Source organism: Salmo trutta, chromosome 24 (genome assembly GCF_901001165.1).
Source record: "Salmo trutta chromosome 24, fSalTru1.1, whole genome shotgun sequence".
NCBI classification, from domain to species: Eukaryota; Metazoa; Chordata; class Actinopteri; order Salmoniformes; family Salmonidae; genus Salmo; species Salmo trutta.
The window spans coordinates 36,546,335-36,559,278 of NC_042980.1; the positions used below are offsets into that span (position 1 = coordinate 36,546,335).

Here is a 12,944-nt window from a genome sequence, read left to right on the forward strand (position 1 = left end):
AATCCTCTCATTTGGAAAAATGTACATTTTTCAGTTGTGTTGTCTAATTGAGCTGATCTGCCCGGCTCTCCCTCAGAGCTCCCAGGCGGTCTCTTCTGTCACTCGTCAATCTTTTGTACTGATGCAAACCCAGAACACTTGACTTGTAACTAACCTCAACTAGAAACAATGTTTACTCTCTTACTTTCATATAGGATATTTTTGCTTTGATCACAACAGAAGCTCTATATTCCCATGTGCGCTGTTATTCATTCATCTGTGTTGCTGCTCTTGCAAGTTGCGGTGTCCTTTTGTTGCTATTTGTCTGCGGTTAAAAGACTGAAGCACTGGAAGATTTAAAGGTTGTATACAGTATGTAACATTTCTACCTGCAAACCATACATTAAACATGTATACCTCAATCACATATCAGTAGTAATGAAATAATAAAAACCCACTAGAGAAAAACGATCCGGTCCAGCCAGCTGTTGTGTGTAGGCTACATCTCCCTGTTGTATGATTACAACTCAAGTCCTTGCAACAGTTGTTTCTCAACAGTTTGTGTGAATAAAATGTTCGATATATTTCCTTCAACGTCCTGTGCTGTGTGCTTATTCTTTTACCATTGACATGTTCTAGAATATTTTGAGACCTTATTAAGGAGCATCTGGTATTGTTGGAATGTCTACCAACGACATGTCCATCTTTTGAGACGGAGTCTACAACCCACACAAGTGGCTCAGGTAGTGCAGCTCATCCAGGATGGCACATCAATGCGAACTGTGGCAAGAAGGTTTGCTGTGTCTGTCAGCGTAGTGTCCAGAGCATGGAGGCGCTACCAGGAGACAGGCCAGTACATTAGGAGACGTGGAGGAGGCCATAGGAGGGCAACAACCCAGCAGCAGGACCGCTACCTCCGCCTTTGTGCAAGGAGGAGCAGGAGGAGCACTGCCAGAGCCCTGCAAAATGACCTCCAGCAAGCCACAAATGTGCATGTGTCTGCTCAAACGGTCAGAATCAGACTCCATGAGGGTGGTATGAGGGCCCGACGTCCACAGGTGGCCACTGGCGCCCTGTGCTCTTCACAGATGAAAGCAGGTTCACACAGAGCACATGTGACAGACGTGACAGAGTCTGGAGACGCCGTGGAGAACGTTCTGCTGCCTGCAACATCCTCCAGCATGACCGGTTTGGCGGTGAGTCAGTCATGGTGTGGGGTGGCATTTCTTTGGGGGGCCGCACAGCCCTCCATGTGCTCGCCAGAGGTAGCCTGACTGCCATTAGGTACCGAGATGAGATCCTCAGACCCCTTGTGAGACCATATGCTGGTGCGGTTGGCCCTGGGTTCCTCCTAATGCAATACAATGCTAGACCTCATGTGGCTGGAGTGTGTCAGCAGTTCGTGCAAGAGGAAGGCATTGATGCTATGGACTGGCCCGCCCGTTCCCCAGACCTGAATCCAATTGAGCACATCTGGGACATCATGTCTCGCTCCATCCACCAACGCCACGTTGCACCACAGACTGTCCAGGAGTTGGCGGATGCTTTAGTCCAGGTCTGGGAGGAGATCCCTCAGGAGACCATCCGGCACCTCATCAGGAGCATGCCCAGGCGTTGTAGGGAGGTCATACAGGCACGTGGAGGCCACACACACTACTGAGCCTCATTTTGACTTGTTTTAAGGACATTACATCAAAGTTGGATCAGCCTGTAGTGTGGTTTTCCACTTTAATTTTGAGTGTGACTCCAAATCCAGACCTCCATGGGTTGATAAATTGGATTTCCATTGATTATTTTTGTGTGATTTTGTTGTCAGCACATTCAACTATGTAAAGAAAAAAGTATTAAATAAGATTATTTCATTCATTCAGATCTAGGATGTGTTATTTTAGTGTTCCCTTTATTTTTTTGAGCAGTACACTTTGGGTCCAGGGATGAGACAGAACACTCTTAGAAAAAAAGTGCTATCTAGAACCTAAAAGGGTTTGCGGCTGTCCCCATAGGAGAACCAATTATTTGCTTCCAGGTGGAACCCTTTTGCTTCCAGGTAGAACCCTTTTGGGTTCCATGTAAAACCATTTCCATAGAGGGTTCTACATGGCACCCAAAAGGATTCTACCTGCAACCAAAAAGGGTTATACCTGGAGCCAAAAAGGGTTCTCCTGTAGGGACACTTTTGGAACCCTTTTTCGTAAGAGTGTAGATGTAGGGGCAAAGTAGTGAGGGTTGCGTAGGTAGCTGCAGGTCATTGGGTTGGTGACATGTAAGCTGATTTATGGAGAAGGGTTACATCACTGGTTTGGCAGTGGCATGACAGTGGAAGAGTGATACTGAGGTCAGGCAGATAGGCACACAGCATGCCTGCATAACCACAACCCTGCTGTGGCAGGGCTAAACATGGAATCAGTTAACTCTGACCTGGCGGGGGGTATGTACTGTAACACTTATAGTCACACTGTGATCGACACATGAGCTAATATGCCAGCTAAGATTTACCTCAGGGGTCACAGCTCTAGAACTAGATGGCCACAGCCTGCGTACTGTAGTTTTCATCAATGCCCCTTGTAATCCTCAGAGACAGAAAGAATGGGTTCTTTCATCAATATGTGACCTGTGTGTGGTGTGTGTGTTCAGTGTGTCAGGAGACGGTGTGGGAGGCCTTCAAGATCTTCTGGGACCGCCTCCCGAACCAGGAAGAGTACCAGATCTGGATGAGCCAATGCCTGGACGGCACAGCCACCGCTCTGGCGATGGGCAACAACTTTAGCCAATCAAAGGAGCACCTGGCCCTGGTTGAGAGTGTGAGTCTCCAGTTTCCATGAAATTACCATCATCATGTACAGTACCAGTCAAAAGTTTGGACACACCTACTCAGTCAAGGGTTTTTCTTTATTTTTGCTATTTTCTACACCGTAGAATAATAGTGAAGACATCAAAACTATGAAATAACACACATGGAAACATGTAGTAACCAAAAAAGTGTTCGACATGTCAAAACATATTTTAGATTCTTCAAAGTAGCCACCCTTTGCCTTGATGACAGCTTTGCACACTCTTGGCACTCTCTCAACCAGCCTCATGAGGTGGTCACCTGGAATGCATTTCAATTAACAGGTGTGCCTTGTTAAAAGTTAATTTATGGAATTTCTTTCTTAATGCATTTGAGCCAGTCAGTTGTGTTGTGAAAAGGTAGGGGTAGTATACAGAAGATAGTCCTATTTGGTAAAAGACAAAGTCCATATTATTGCAAGAACAGCTCAAATAAACCAAGAGAAACGACAGTCCATCATTACTTTAAGACATGAAGGTCAGTAAATTCGGAAAATGTGAAGTTTCTTCAAATGCTGTCGCAAAAAGCATCAAGCGCTGCGATGAAACTGGCTCTCATGAGGACCGCCACAGGAATGGAAGACGCAGAGTTACCTCTGCTGCAGAGGATAAGTTAATTAGAGTTACCAGCCTTAGAAATTGCAGCCCAAATAAATGCTTCACAGAGTTCAAGTAGCAGAGACATCTCAACATCAACTGTTCAGAGGAGACTGCGTGAATCAGGCCTTCACGGTTGAATTGCAGTAAAGAAACCACTACTAAAGGACACAAATAAGAAGAAGAGACTTGCTTGGGCCAAGAAACACGAGCAATGACATTAGACCGGTGGAAATCTGTCCTTTGGTCTGATGAGTCCAAATTTGAGATTTTTGGTCCCAACCGCCGTGTCTTTGTGAGACGCAGAGTAGGTGAACGGATGATCTCTGTATGTGTGTCATTCCCACCATGAAGCATGGAGAAGGAGGTGTGATGGTGTGGGGATGCTTTGCTGGTGACACTGTTTGTGATCTATTTAGAATTCAAGGGACACTTTACCAGCATGGCTACCACAGCATTCTTGCACACGCCATCCCATCTGGTTAGTGCTTATTGGGTCTATTATTTGTTTTTCAACAGGACAATTACCCAACACACCTCCAAGTTGTGTAAGGGCTATTTGACCAAGAAGGAGAGTGATGGAGTGCTGCATCAGATTACCTAGCCTCTACAATCACCGACCTCAACCCAATTGAGATGATTTGGGATGAGTTGGACAGCAGAGTGAAGGAAAAGCAGCCAACAAGTGCTCATCATAAGGGAACTCCTTTAAGACTGTTGGAAAAGCATTTCAGGTGAAGCTGGTTGAGAGAATGCTAAGAGTGTGCAAAGCTGTCATCAAGGCAAAGGGTGGCTACTTTGAAGAGTCTAAAATATATTTTGATTTGTTTAACACTTTTTTAGTTACTACATAATTCCATATGTGTTATTTTGTAGTTTTGATGTGTTCATTATTATTCTACAATGTAGAACATACTCAAATGTGGAATAAGTCACTGCATTGAGTAGATGTGTCCAAACTTTTGACTGTCTGCAACTTCTACATCATTATTCATCCAAATTGTGATGGCTTTCAGCTGTTATTTTGTGTGTAACTACTATATTCACGCTTCAATCATTACTTACTGTTGTGTCATTTCTGTCTTCCATCTTTGCCATTTCAGAGAATGTTGCTGACAGGGTTAAAAAGGTAAAGTATGTAATCCTGTCATAGTTACTTTCATTGCCATTGTAACATTTCTTGGAGCGTATTCACTGTGCATTACTCTTGTCTTACATGTGTGTCATTCTTTTCCCCATTGCTGCTCTCTCTCTCTCTACTCCTGCTCCACCAACCGTAGTGAGCCCAACAACTCATGGCTACATACGTGCAGGTAAAGTTCTGAAGGTTCTTCAAACTTACCTGGCCATATTACTCCTCATCCTCTCCCCCATTGCTGTGGCCGTACATTTCATTCGGGAAAATATTCAGACCGCTTGACTTTTTACACATTTTGTTATGTTACCACCTTATTCTAAAATGGATCCAAAAAATTATAATCCTCATCAATCTACACACAATACCCCATAATGACGAAGCAAAAACAGGTTTCTAGAAATGTTTGCAAATGCATTCAAAATTAAAAACTGAAATATCACATTAACATAAGTATTCAGACTCTTTACTCAGTACTTTGTTGAAGCACCTGTGGCAGTGATTACAACCTTGAGTCTTCTTGGATATGACGCTAAAAGCTTAGCACATTGTATAAACAGATAAACGGTTTGTACTGTATCTCTATGGCTGCAGATACATGGTATCTATCTCTATGGCTGCAGATACACGGTATCTATCTCTATGGCTACAGATACATGGCATCTATCTCTATGGCTGCAGATACATGGCATCTATCTCTATGGCTGCAGATACATGGCATCTATCTCTATGGCTGCAGATACATAATATCTATCTCTATGGCTGCAGATACATGATATCTATCTCTATGGCTGCAGATACATGGTATCTATCTCTATGGCTGCAGATACATGGCATCTATCTCTATGGCTGAAGATACATGGCATCTATCTCTATGGCTGCAGATACATGGCATCTATCTCTATGGCTGCAGATACATGATATCTATCTCTATGGCTGAAGATACATGGCATCTATCTCTATGGCTGCAGATACATGGCATCTATCTCTATGGCTGCAGATACATGATATCTATCTCTATGGCTGCAGATACATAATATCTATCTCTATGGCTGCAGATACATGATATCTATCTCTATGGCTGCAGATACATGGCATCTATCTCTATGGCTGCAGATACACGGTATCTATCTCTATGGCTGCAGATACATGGCATCTATCTCTATGGCTGCAGATACATGGTATCTATCTCTATGGCTGCAGATACATGGCATCTATCTCTATGGCTGCAGATACATGGTATCTATCTCTATGGCTGCAGATACATGGTATCTACCTCTATGGCTGCAGATACATGGTATATATCTCTATGGCTGCAGATACATGGTATCTATCTCTATGGCTGCAGATACATGGTATCTATCTCTATGGCTGCAGATACATGGCATCTATCTCTATGGCTGCAGATACATGGTATCTATCTCTATGGCTGCAGATACATGGTATCTATCTCTATGGCTGCAGATACATGGTATCTATCTCTATGGCTGCAGATACATGGTATCTATCTCTATGGCTGCAGATACATGGTATCTACCTCTATGACTCCACTACAAGTAGAACACCTGATAGTTTTGTGCTTCTTAACTATTATAAGAAAACATTTTTATAATTTGATTTGATTGGATCTCTGAGTGAAAGCTCTTAACTGTGAGTGACTGTTGTTGTTCCACAGCACCCCGACTCCAGCCACAGAACAGGAGGCCCAAGGAGGTCAGTGTCACATACACACACCTTTTATACCTTCTTTATCCCTCCATCCTTTCTCTCTTTGTTACCTCTTTCTCTCTCTCCATCTCCTTCTCTCTGCTCTGTGACGTGCTCAGCCCACTATAGCTGTCTAATCCACATTAGTAAGCAGCGCCCCACATTACGGGCTCAAGCCAAGCAATGCCTCTGACTATCGATGTCTTGTGGTACACATAGTGCTGTGGCCGTCATTACATTTCATCAGCTGGTTATTGTTGTGCAGAAGACTGTCGGTCTCATGGCCATTTTACTTTTAATTAGCATAAACACACGTTTAGCATCTCCAGTCCTCCATGCATACAAACCGCATACAAAAGTCTAATATATCAATTTAATATACACCATCACAATAAATCCATGATTTATTTTAGTCAGGTCTAAAATACATTATGATAGGAAGAAAATGTATTTCAGAAGAACAGAATATGAGTTGGCCTACTGCATGTTATCTGTCTCTGCTCCGTGCCATTTAGCTGACAAGATAATCTTACAAGTCCCATGCTATTGTATTATGTTATATGATTTTATAGTAAGAAGAATATAATTCAACTTAGCTGAATAAAATAGAAAGGATATTTTCCCATTCCAGAGCGACTGCACATATGAAGTGGTTATGTTGAGGTAAAAGTGATCATTTGAAACAGGTTCTATAAGATAGATTTAGAGTTATTAGGTAACTTTAGTTTTGAATGATACAAACCTTAGAAATAAAAACATATATGGGCTGTATGATGCGACTACAGGCTCTTGATGATTTGAGAAAGTCGCAAAAAAAGCTTGTGCTCTGTTCCTTGCCTCAGGCTGCACAGCTCTTCTCTCATCAAGTGCTCATATTTTCATCCATCAGACTATTCTCAATTGAGTCTTGTCTTTACTAATATGTAAAATTAGTTTAGATTTAGAATGGCCCATTATGAAATGGGCAGGGACAGGAACAGGGGCAGGAAGAGGGGCAGGAACAGGGACAGGAACAGGGGCAGGGGTAGGAACAGGAACAGGAACAGGGGCAGGAACAGGAACAGGAACAGGGACAGGGGCAGGAACAGGGGCAGGAACGGGGACAGGGGCAGGGGTAGGAACAGGAACGGGAACGGGAACAGGGGCAGGAACGGGAACAGGGGCAGGAACAGGAACAGGGGCAGGAGCAGGAACAGGAGCAGGAACAGGAGCAGGAACAGGAGCAGGAACAGGAACAGGAGCAGGAACAGGGGTAGGAACAGGAACAGGAGCAGGAAGAGGGGCAGGAACAGGGGCAGGAACAGGGGCAGGGGTAAAAAGACATGTCATCCATATGCACTCTAATAGTGAATGGAGGCCACTTTCCTGCTGGTTCGTTCTCAATCATGCTGGGTAGGCTACTCTGGTTATTTCACTCCACGCATCAACCACTGGTGTAGGAGCATACAGCCTCTCGCTGCATAACAGGGGATATTCTGCCCAAACTCTGTATGCCATGGGCTCTCCAACCCTGTTCATCAATAGTAACATTTTTTCACAAGAAACATATTTAATTCAACTGTTGACAGACCCTCTTTCTGCGCTTGAGAATGGGATGAAAGAGATAGGGGAGGAGATGGAAAACATGTTGGTGAGATATTCTGTAGCTAAAGGTAATGTGTCAGCCTATTAATTATGAAAATGTAAAAAATGCCCTCAAAGGCGATTACTAGAATTTGTTCAATTTTGAAGTATACAGTGCATTCAGAAAGTATTCAGACCCCTTGACTTTTTCCACATTTTGTTACGTTACAGCCTTGTTCTAAATTTGATTACATAATTTTTTCCCTCATAAATCTAAACACAATACCCAATCATGAAAAAGACTTGACTGGAGTCCACCTGTGGTAAATTCAATTTATTGGACATGATTTGGAAAGGCACACACCTGTGTATATAAGGTCCTACAGTTGAAAGTGCATGCTGGAGCAAAGAACCTGATGGTTACTCTGACAGAACTCCAGAGTTCCTCTGTGGAGATGGGAGAACCTTCCAGAAGGTCAACCATCTCTGCAGCATCCCACCAATCAGGCTTTTATGGTGGAGTGGCCAGAAGGATGCCACTCCTCAGTAAAAGGCACATGACAGCCTGCTTGGAGTTTGCCAAAAGGCACCAAAGTACTCAGGCCATGAGAAACAAGATTCTCTGGTCTGATGAAACCAAGATTGAACTCTTTGGCATGAATGCCAAGCGTCACATCTGGAGGAAACCTGGCACCATCCTACGGTGAAGCATGGTGGTGGCAGTGTCATGCTGTGGGGATGTTTTTCAGTGGCAGGGACTGGGAGATTAGTCAAGATCGAGGGAAAGATGAACGGCACAAAGTACAGAGAGAAAACATGCTTTCAGAGTGCTCAGGACCTCAGACTGGGGTAAAGGTTCACATTCCAACAGGACAACGACCCTAAGCTCACAGCCAAGACAACGCAGGAGTGGCTTCGGGACAAGTCTCTGAATGTCCTTGAGTGGCCCAACTGGAGCACGGACTTGAACCCGATCGAACATCTCTGGAGAGACCTGAAAATAGCTGTGCAGCTCATCTAACCTGATAGAGCTTGAGAGGATCTGCAGAGAAGAATGGGAGAAACTCCCTAAATACAGGTGTGCCAAGCTTGTAGCGTCATACCCAAGAAGACTTGAGGCTGTAATCGCTTCCAAAGGTGATTCAACAAAGTACTGAGTAAAAAGTCTGAATACTTATGTAAAGGTTTTTGCTTTGTCATTACAGGGTGTTGTGTGTAGATTGATGAGGTGAATTAAAAACAAAATCCATTTTAGAATTAGGATGTAAAGTATCAAAATGTGGAAAAAGTCGAGGGATCTGAATATTTTCTAATGAACTGTAGGCTAAACCAATTCTGTACCAAAAACATCTTAAATCAGTTTTAAAAATAAATACAAATCTGCTGTGCGTAAACTGCGGAAGACTATGTATTGTATAATGGCACAATCATTATTTTAATTCAACAGAGCCCTGAGTACCAGGCCATTAGGACCTGATGGAGGGACAATAGAGCGCTGAGTACCAGGCCATTAGGACCTGATGGAGGGACAATAGAGCGCTGAGTACCAGGCCATTAGGACCTGATGGAGGAACAATAGAGCCCTGAGTACCAGGCCATAAGGACCTGATGGAGGGAGAACAGATCCATGAGTACCAGGCCATTAGGACCTGATGGAGGGACAATAGAGCACTGAGTACCAGGCCATTAGCACCTGATGGAGGAACAATAGAGCCCTGAGTACCAGGCCATTAGGACCTGATGGAGGGACAATAGAGCGCTGAGTACCAGGCCATTAGCACCTGATGGAGGAACAATAGAGCCCTGAGTACCAGGCCATTAGGACCTGATGGAGGGACAACAGAGCCCTGAATACCAGGCCATTAGTACCTGATGGAGGGACAATAAAGTGCTGAGTACCAGGCCATTAGGACCTGATGGAGGGACAATAGAGCCCTGAGTACCAGGCCATTAGGACCTGATGGAGGGACAATAAAGTGCTGAGTACCAGGCCATTAGGACCTGATGGAGGGACAATAAAGTGCTGAGTACCAGGCCATTAGGACCTGATGGAGGGACAGTAGAGGCCTGAGTACCAGGCCATTAGGACCTGATGGAAGGACAATAGAGGCCTGAGTACCAGGCCATTAGGACCTGATGTTCGTTAGTGAGTTGGTTAATACCAACACATGTCCTGAGTGCATAAGAGCAGATTACCATGAACAGTCACATGGAATTTCACTGCGGCCATGACTCATGACTCTCTTTGTGGCGGTAATATGGTCACCTCAACAGCACTAGGTACACTTACCAGGATTTGTCTGAAGAACATACTGATCTGGGTCTATGCTACTGGTCTGAATTCTGAAGTTGACGACAATCCGAATTTTTCAATCCCACAACTTTGTGCAGGCTTTTGTTCCAGACCATTACCAATGTACCTGAGTCGGCTAATTAACTAAATATAAAGAGCTTGATTAAGTTGAATCAGACATCAGTGTTGTAAGAAAAGTGTTGCTTTCTTAAAAACACCAACCTTTCTCTCCCTAACCCCCAGAGGTCATCATAGAAGGGGCAGAGGTGGAGCTTCCCACAGAACCTACCAATGACATAGAGATGGAAGTGTTGGTGCGGCCCACGCGGGCCCAGTTGGAGCAGGTGGTTGAGCTGAGTATCTTGCTGAAGGGAGAGAGGTACAGCGATGCTCTAAGAGACACTTCCAGCTTCCAGTACCAGACACTCAACCAGCAGTTCATTGACAAGGTAAGACTCAGAAATGTCTGTTTCCCTCTTTATCTCTCTCCTTCTCCCTACCTCCTTCACTCATTCCTACTTCACATTCTTTCCTCCCAACATGATATCATAGGAAATCGTTATCCTGGCCCATTTAAAAAAAAATAGAAGAAGGGTAATGTTTTGATGATGTTTTTCTCAATACAGTGCAATCAATTCACAGGGTTGACAATTTTCTTGTTATTCTCCTCTCTCCCTCCTCTCTCTCCCCAACCTTCCTTCACCCTCTCCCTCTTTCTCTCCCCGTCCCTCACTCTCCCTTCTCTCTCTCCCCCTCCATTCTCTCTCTCTTTCCCTCCCTCCCCTTCCTCTCATCTCTCTCTATCCCTCCTCTCTCCCACCTCTGGCTGTATGTTGACTCTCTCTCTCCCCCTTCTGCTTTCTCTCCCCCTCCTACCCCTCTCCCTCTTTCCCCTCTCTCCTCATCCCTCACTCTCCCCCTTCTTTCTCTCTCTCATCGCCCTCCATTTTCTCTCCCTCCTTTCCCTCTCTTCCTCTCTCTCCTCTCATCTCTATCTTTCTCTCTCTCCCTCCTCTCTCTCCCTCCTCTCTCTCCCTCCTCTCTCTCTCCCTCCTCTCTCTCCCTCCTCTCTCTCCCTCCTCTCTCTCCCTCCTCTCTCTCTCCCTCCTCTCTCTCCCTCCTCTCTCTCCCTCCTCTCTCTCCCTCCTCTCTCTCTCCCACCCTGTCTGTCTGTAGACAGACATAAAGGCAGACAGACACAGACAGTCAGACAGGTAGTTAGGCAGGCAGACAGACAGGCAGACAGATTCAAGTTTTTAAGTCGATTGAAAAAATGTGACCAAAATCCTCCTCAGAATTAATTCAATAATTCATAAAAAGGCTCTTTGTTTCTGGATCTGCAAGACCATTGTGTCCAATGGAGGTCAAAAATGATTTTGGGTCGATTGACTTCAAATTACATATGCTGGGTCATGATGGTCCCCTGATCACAAATATGTACAATTTGGGAAGATTAAACCTTTTTAACCCTTTGAAACCACCCCTATGATCCCCAATTAAGTACTTCCCTCTAGTCGCAGGAAGCTGAAATTCAATGTACGGCTTCCGTGGGACACTTTTTAACGATGCCCTGTGTTTCAAGTGTTTACATTAAGAATTTACCATTCTACAGAGGATGGAAGACCGTGTGTTTGTGTAACTGCAGGAAGAGTGAAGGACCATGTTGAGGATTCCTGTTGCCACAGGAAGCTGAACCTCAACACAGGGCATCCCTATAAGGTCACGATTGGATGTGTACAAGGACGGTTAGCTAGCGCAATCGCAGGCAATGGGGGCATTATGGTTATGTGAGGGCTGTAGGTAATGCTTTTCTATGGAAGAAAGGCCTTAATCTCGGTGGGACAAAGTTTTCACTGTGAAGAGTAAATTTCGCATGGTAGGCTTGCGTTCATCGGAAGCGTCTGTTGAACGAGACCATACATGAATTTTGCTTCTAGCCTCAACTGTTCTGCCAATGTCACTCAAAAACACATTACCTCTAGGCCAGGCTTCAAGTGAGGCCTACCTTTCTGCCATATAGTGGGGAGAGGGGAAAATGAATTGAAAATTTGATTAAGGTTAGGGTTATATCTAGGATTGAGGCCCTAACCCTCGCTTCATGTCCACTCCCAGCTCAACCCTAACCCTCGCTTCATGTCCACTCCCAGCTCAACCTTAACTTCTCTAGGGTAGGGGGCAGTATTTTGACGTCAGATGAAAGGCGTGCCCAAATTAAACTGCCTGCTACTCAGGCTCATAAGGTAGGATATGCATATTATTGGTAGATTTGGATAGAAAACACTCCGAAGTTTCTAAAACTGTTTGAATAATGTCTGTGAGTATAACATAACTCATATAACATAACTCATATGTCAACAGTCTTTAGAACATTGTTTCAGGCTTCTACTGTGAATTTGAAGCGAACAAGAGGGCCTGGAAGTAGATGAGGGATGAAATGACATGAGCTCAGAGGCGCGCACTCACATGAGTGTGAGCTGTGTTCCTTTTCTTTTCTGAAGACATTGGAATTGTCCGGTTGGAATATTAATGAAGATTTATGTTAAAAACGTCCTAAAGATTGATGCTATACATCGTTTGACATATTTCTATGAACGTAAATAGGACTTTTGTTGACTTTTCGTTTTGACATTTTTGCGCGCTTCCTGCATTTGGAGTAGTGGACTGAACGTGCGAACAAAAAGGAGGTATTTGGACATAAATGATGGACTTTATCGAACAAAACATACATTTATTGTGGACCTGGGATTCTTGGGAGTGCATTCTGATGAAGATCATCAAAGGTAAGTGAATATTTATAATATTATTTCTGAGTTTTATTGACTCCACAAAATGGCGGGTTTG

The 12,944-nt window shown here is 44.2% G+C and overlaps 1 protein-coding gene across 1 annotated transcript in view; it reads left to right on the top strand.

The window, feature by feature from the left end:
* Positions 1-2,376: 2,376 nt before the first annotated feature.
* The window catches only part of LOC115160551 (interphotoreceptor matrix proteoglycan 2-like), a 40,021-nt gene continuing 29,453 nt past the window's right edge, over positions 2,377-12,944 (top strand). The window contains exons 1-6 of the mRNA XM_029710716.1: positions 2,377-2,407; positions 2,614-2,780; positions 4,509-4,534; positions 4,686-4,718; positions 6,216-6,253; positions 10,347-10,552. Of these exons, the coding sequence (XP_029566576.1) occupies positions 2,377-2,407; positions 2,614-2,780; positions 4,509-4,534; positions 4,686-4,718; positions 6,216-6,253; positions 10,347-10,552 (501 nt within the window). The remainder of the gene's footprint in view (positions 2,408-2,613; positions 2,781-4,508; positions 4,535-4,685; positions 4,719-6,215; positions 6,254-10,346; positions 10,553-12,944) is intronic.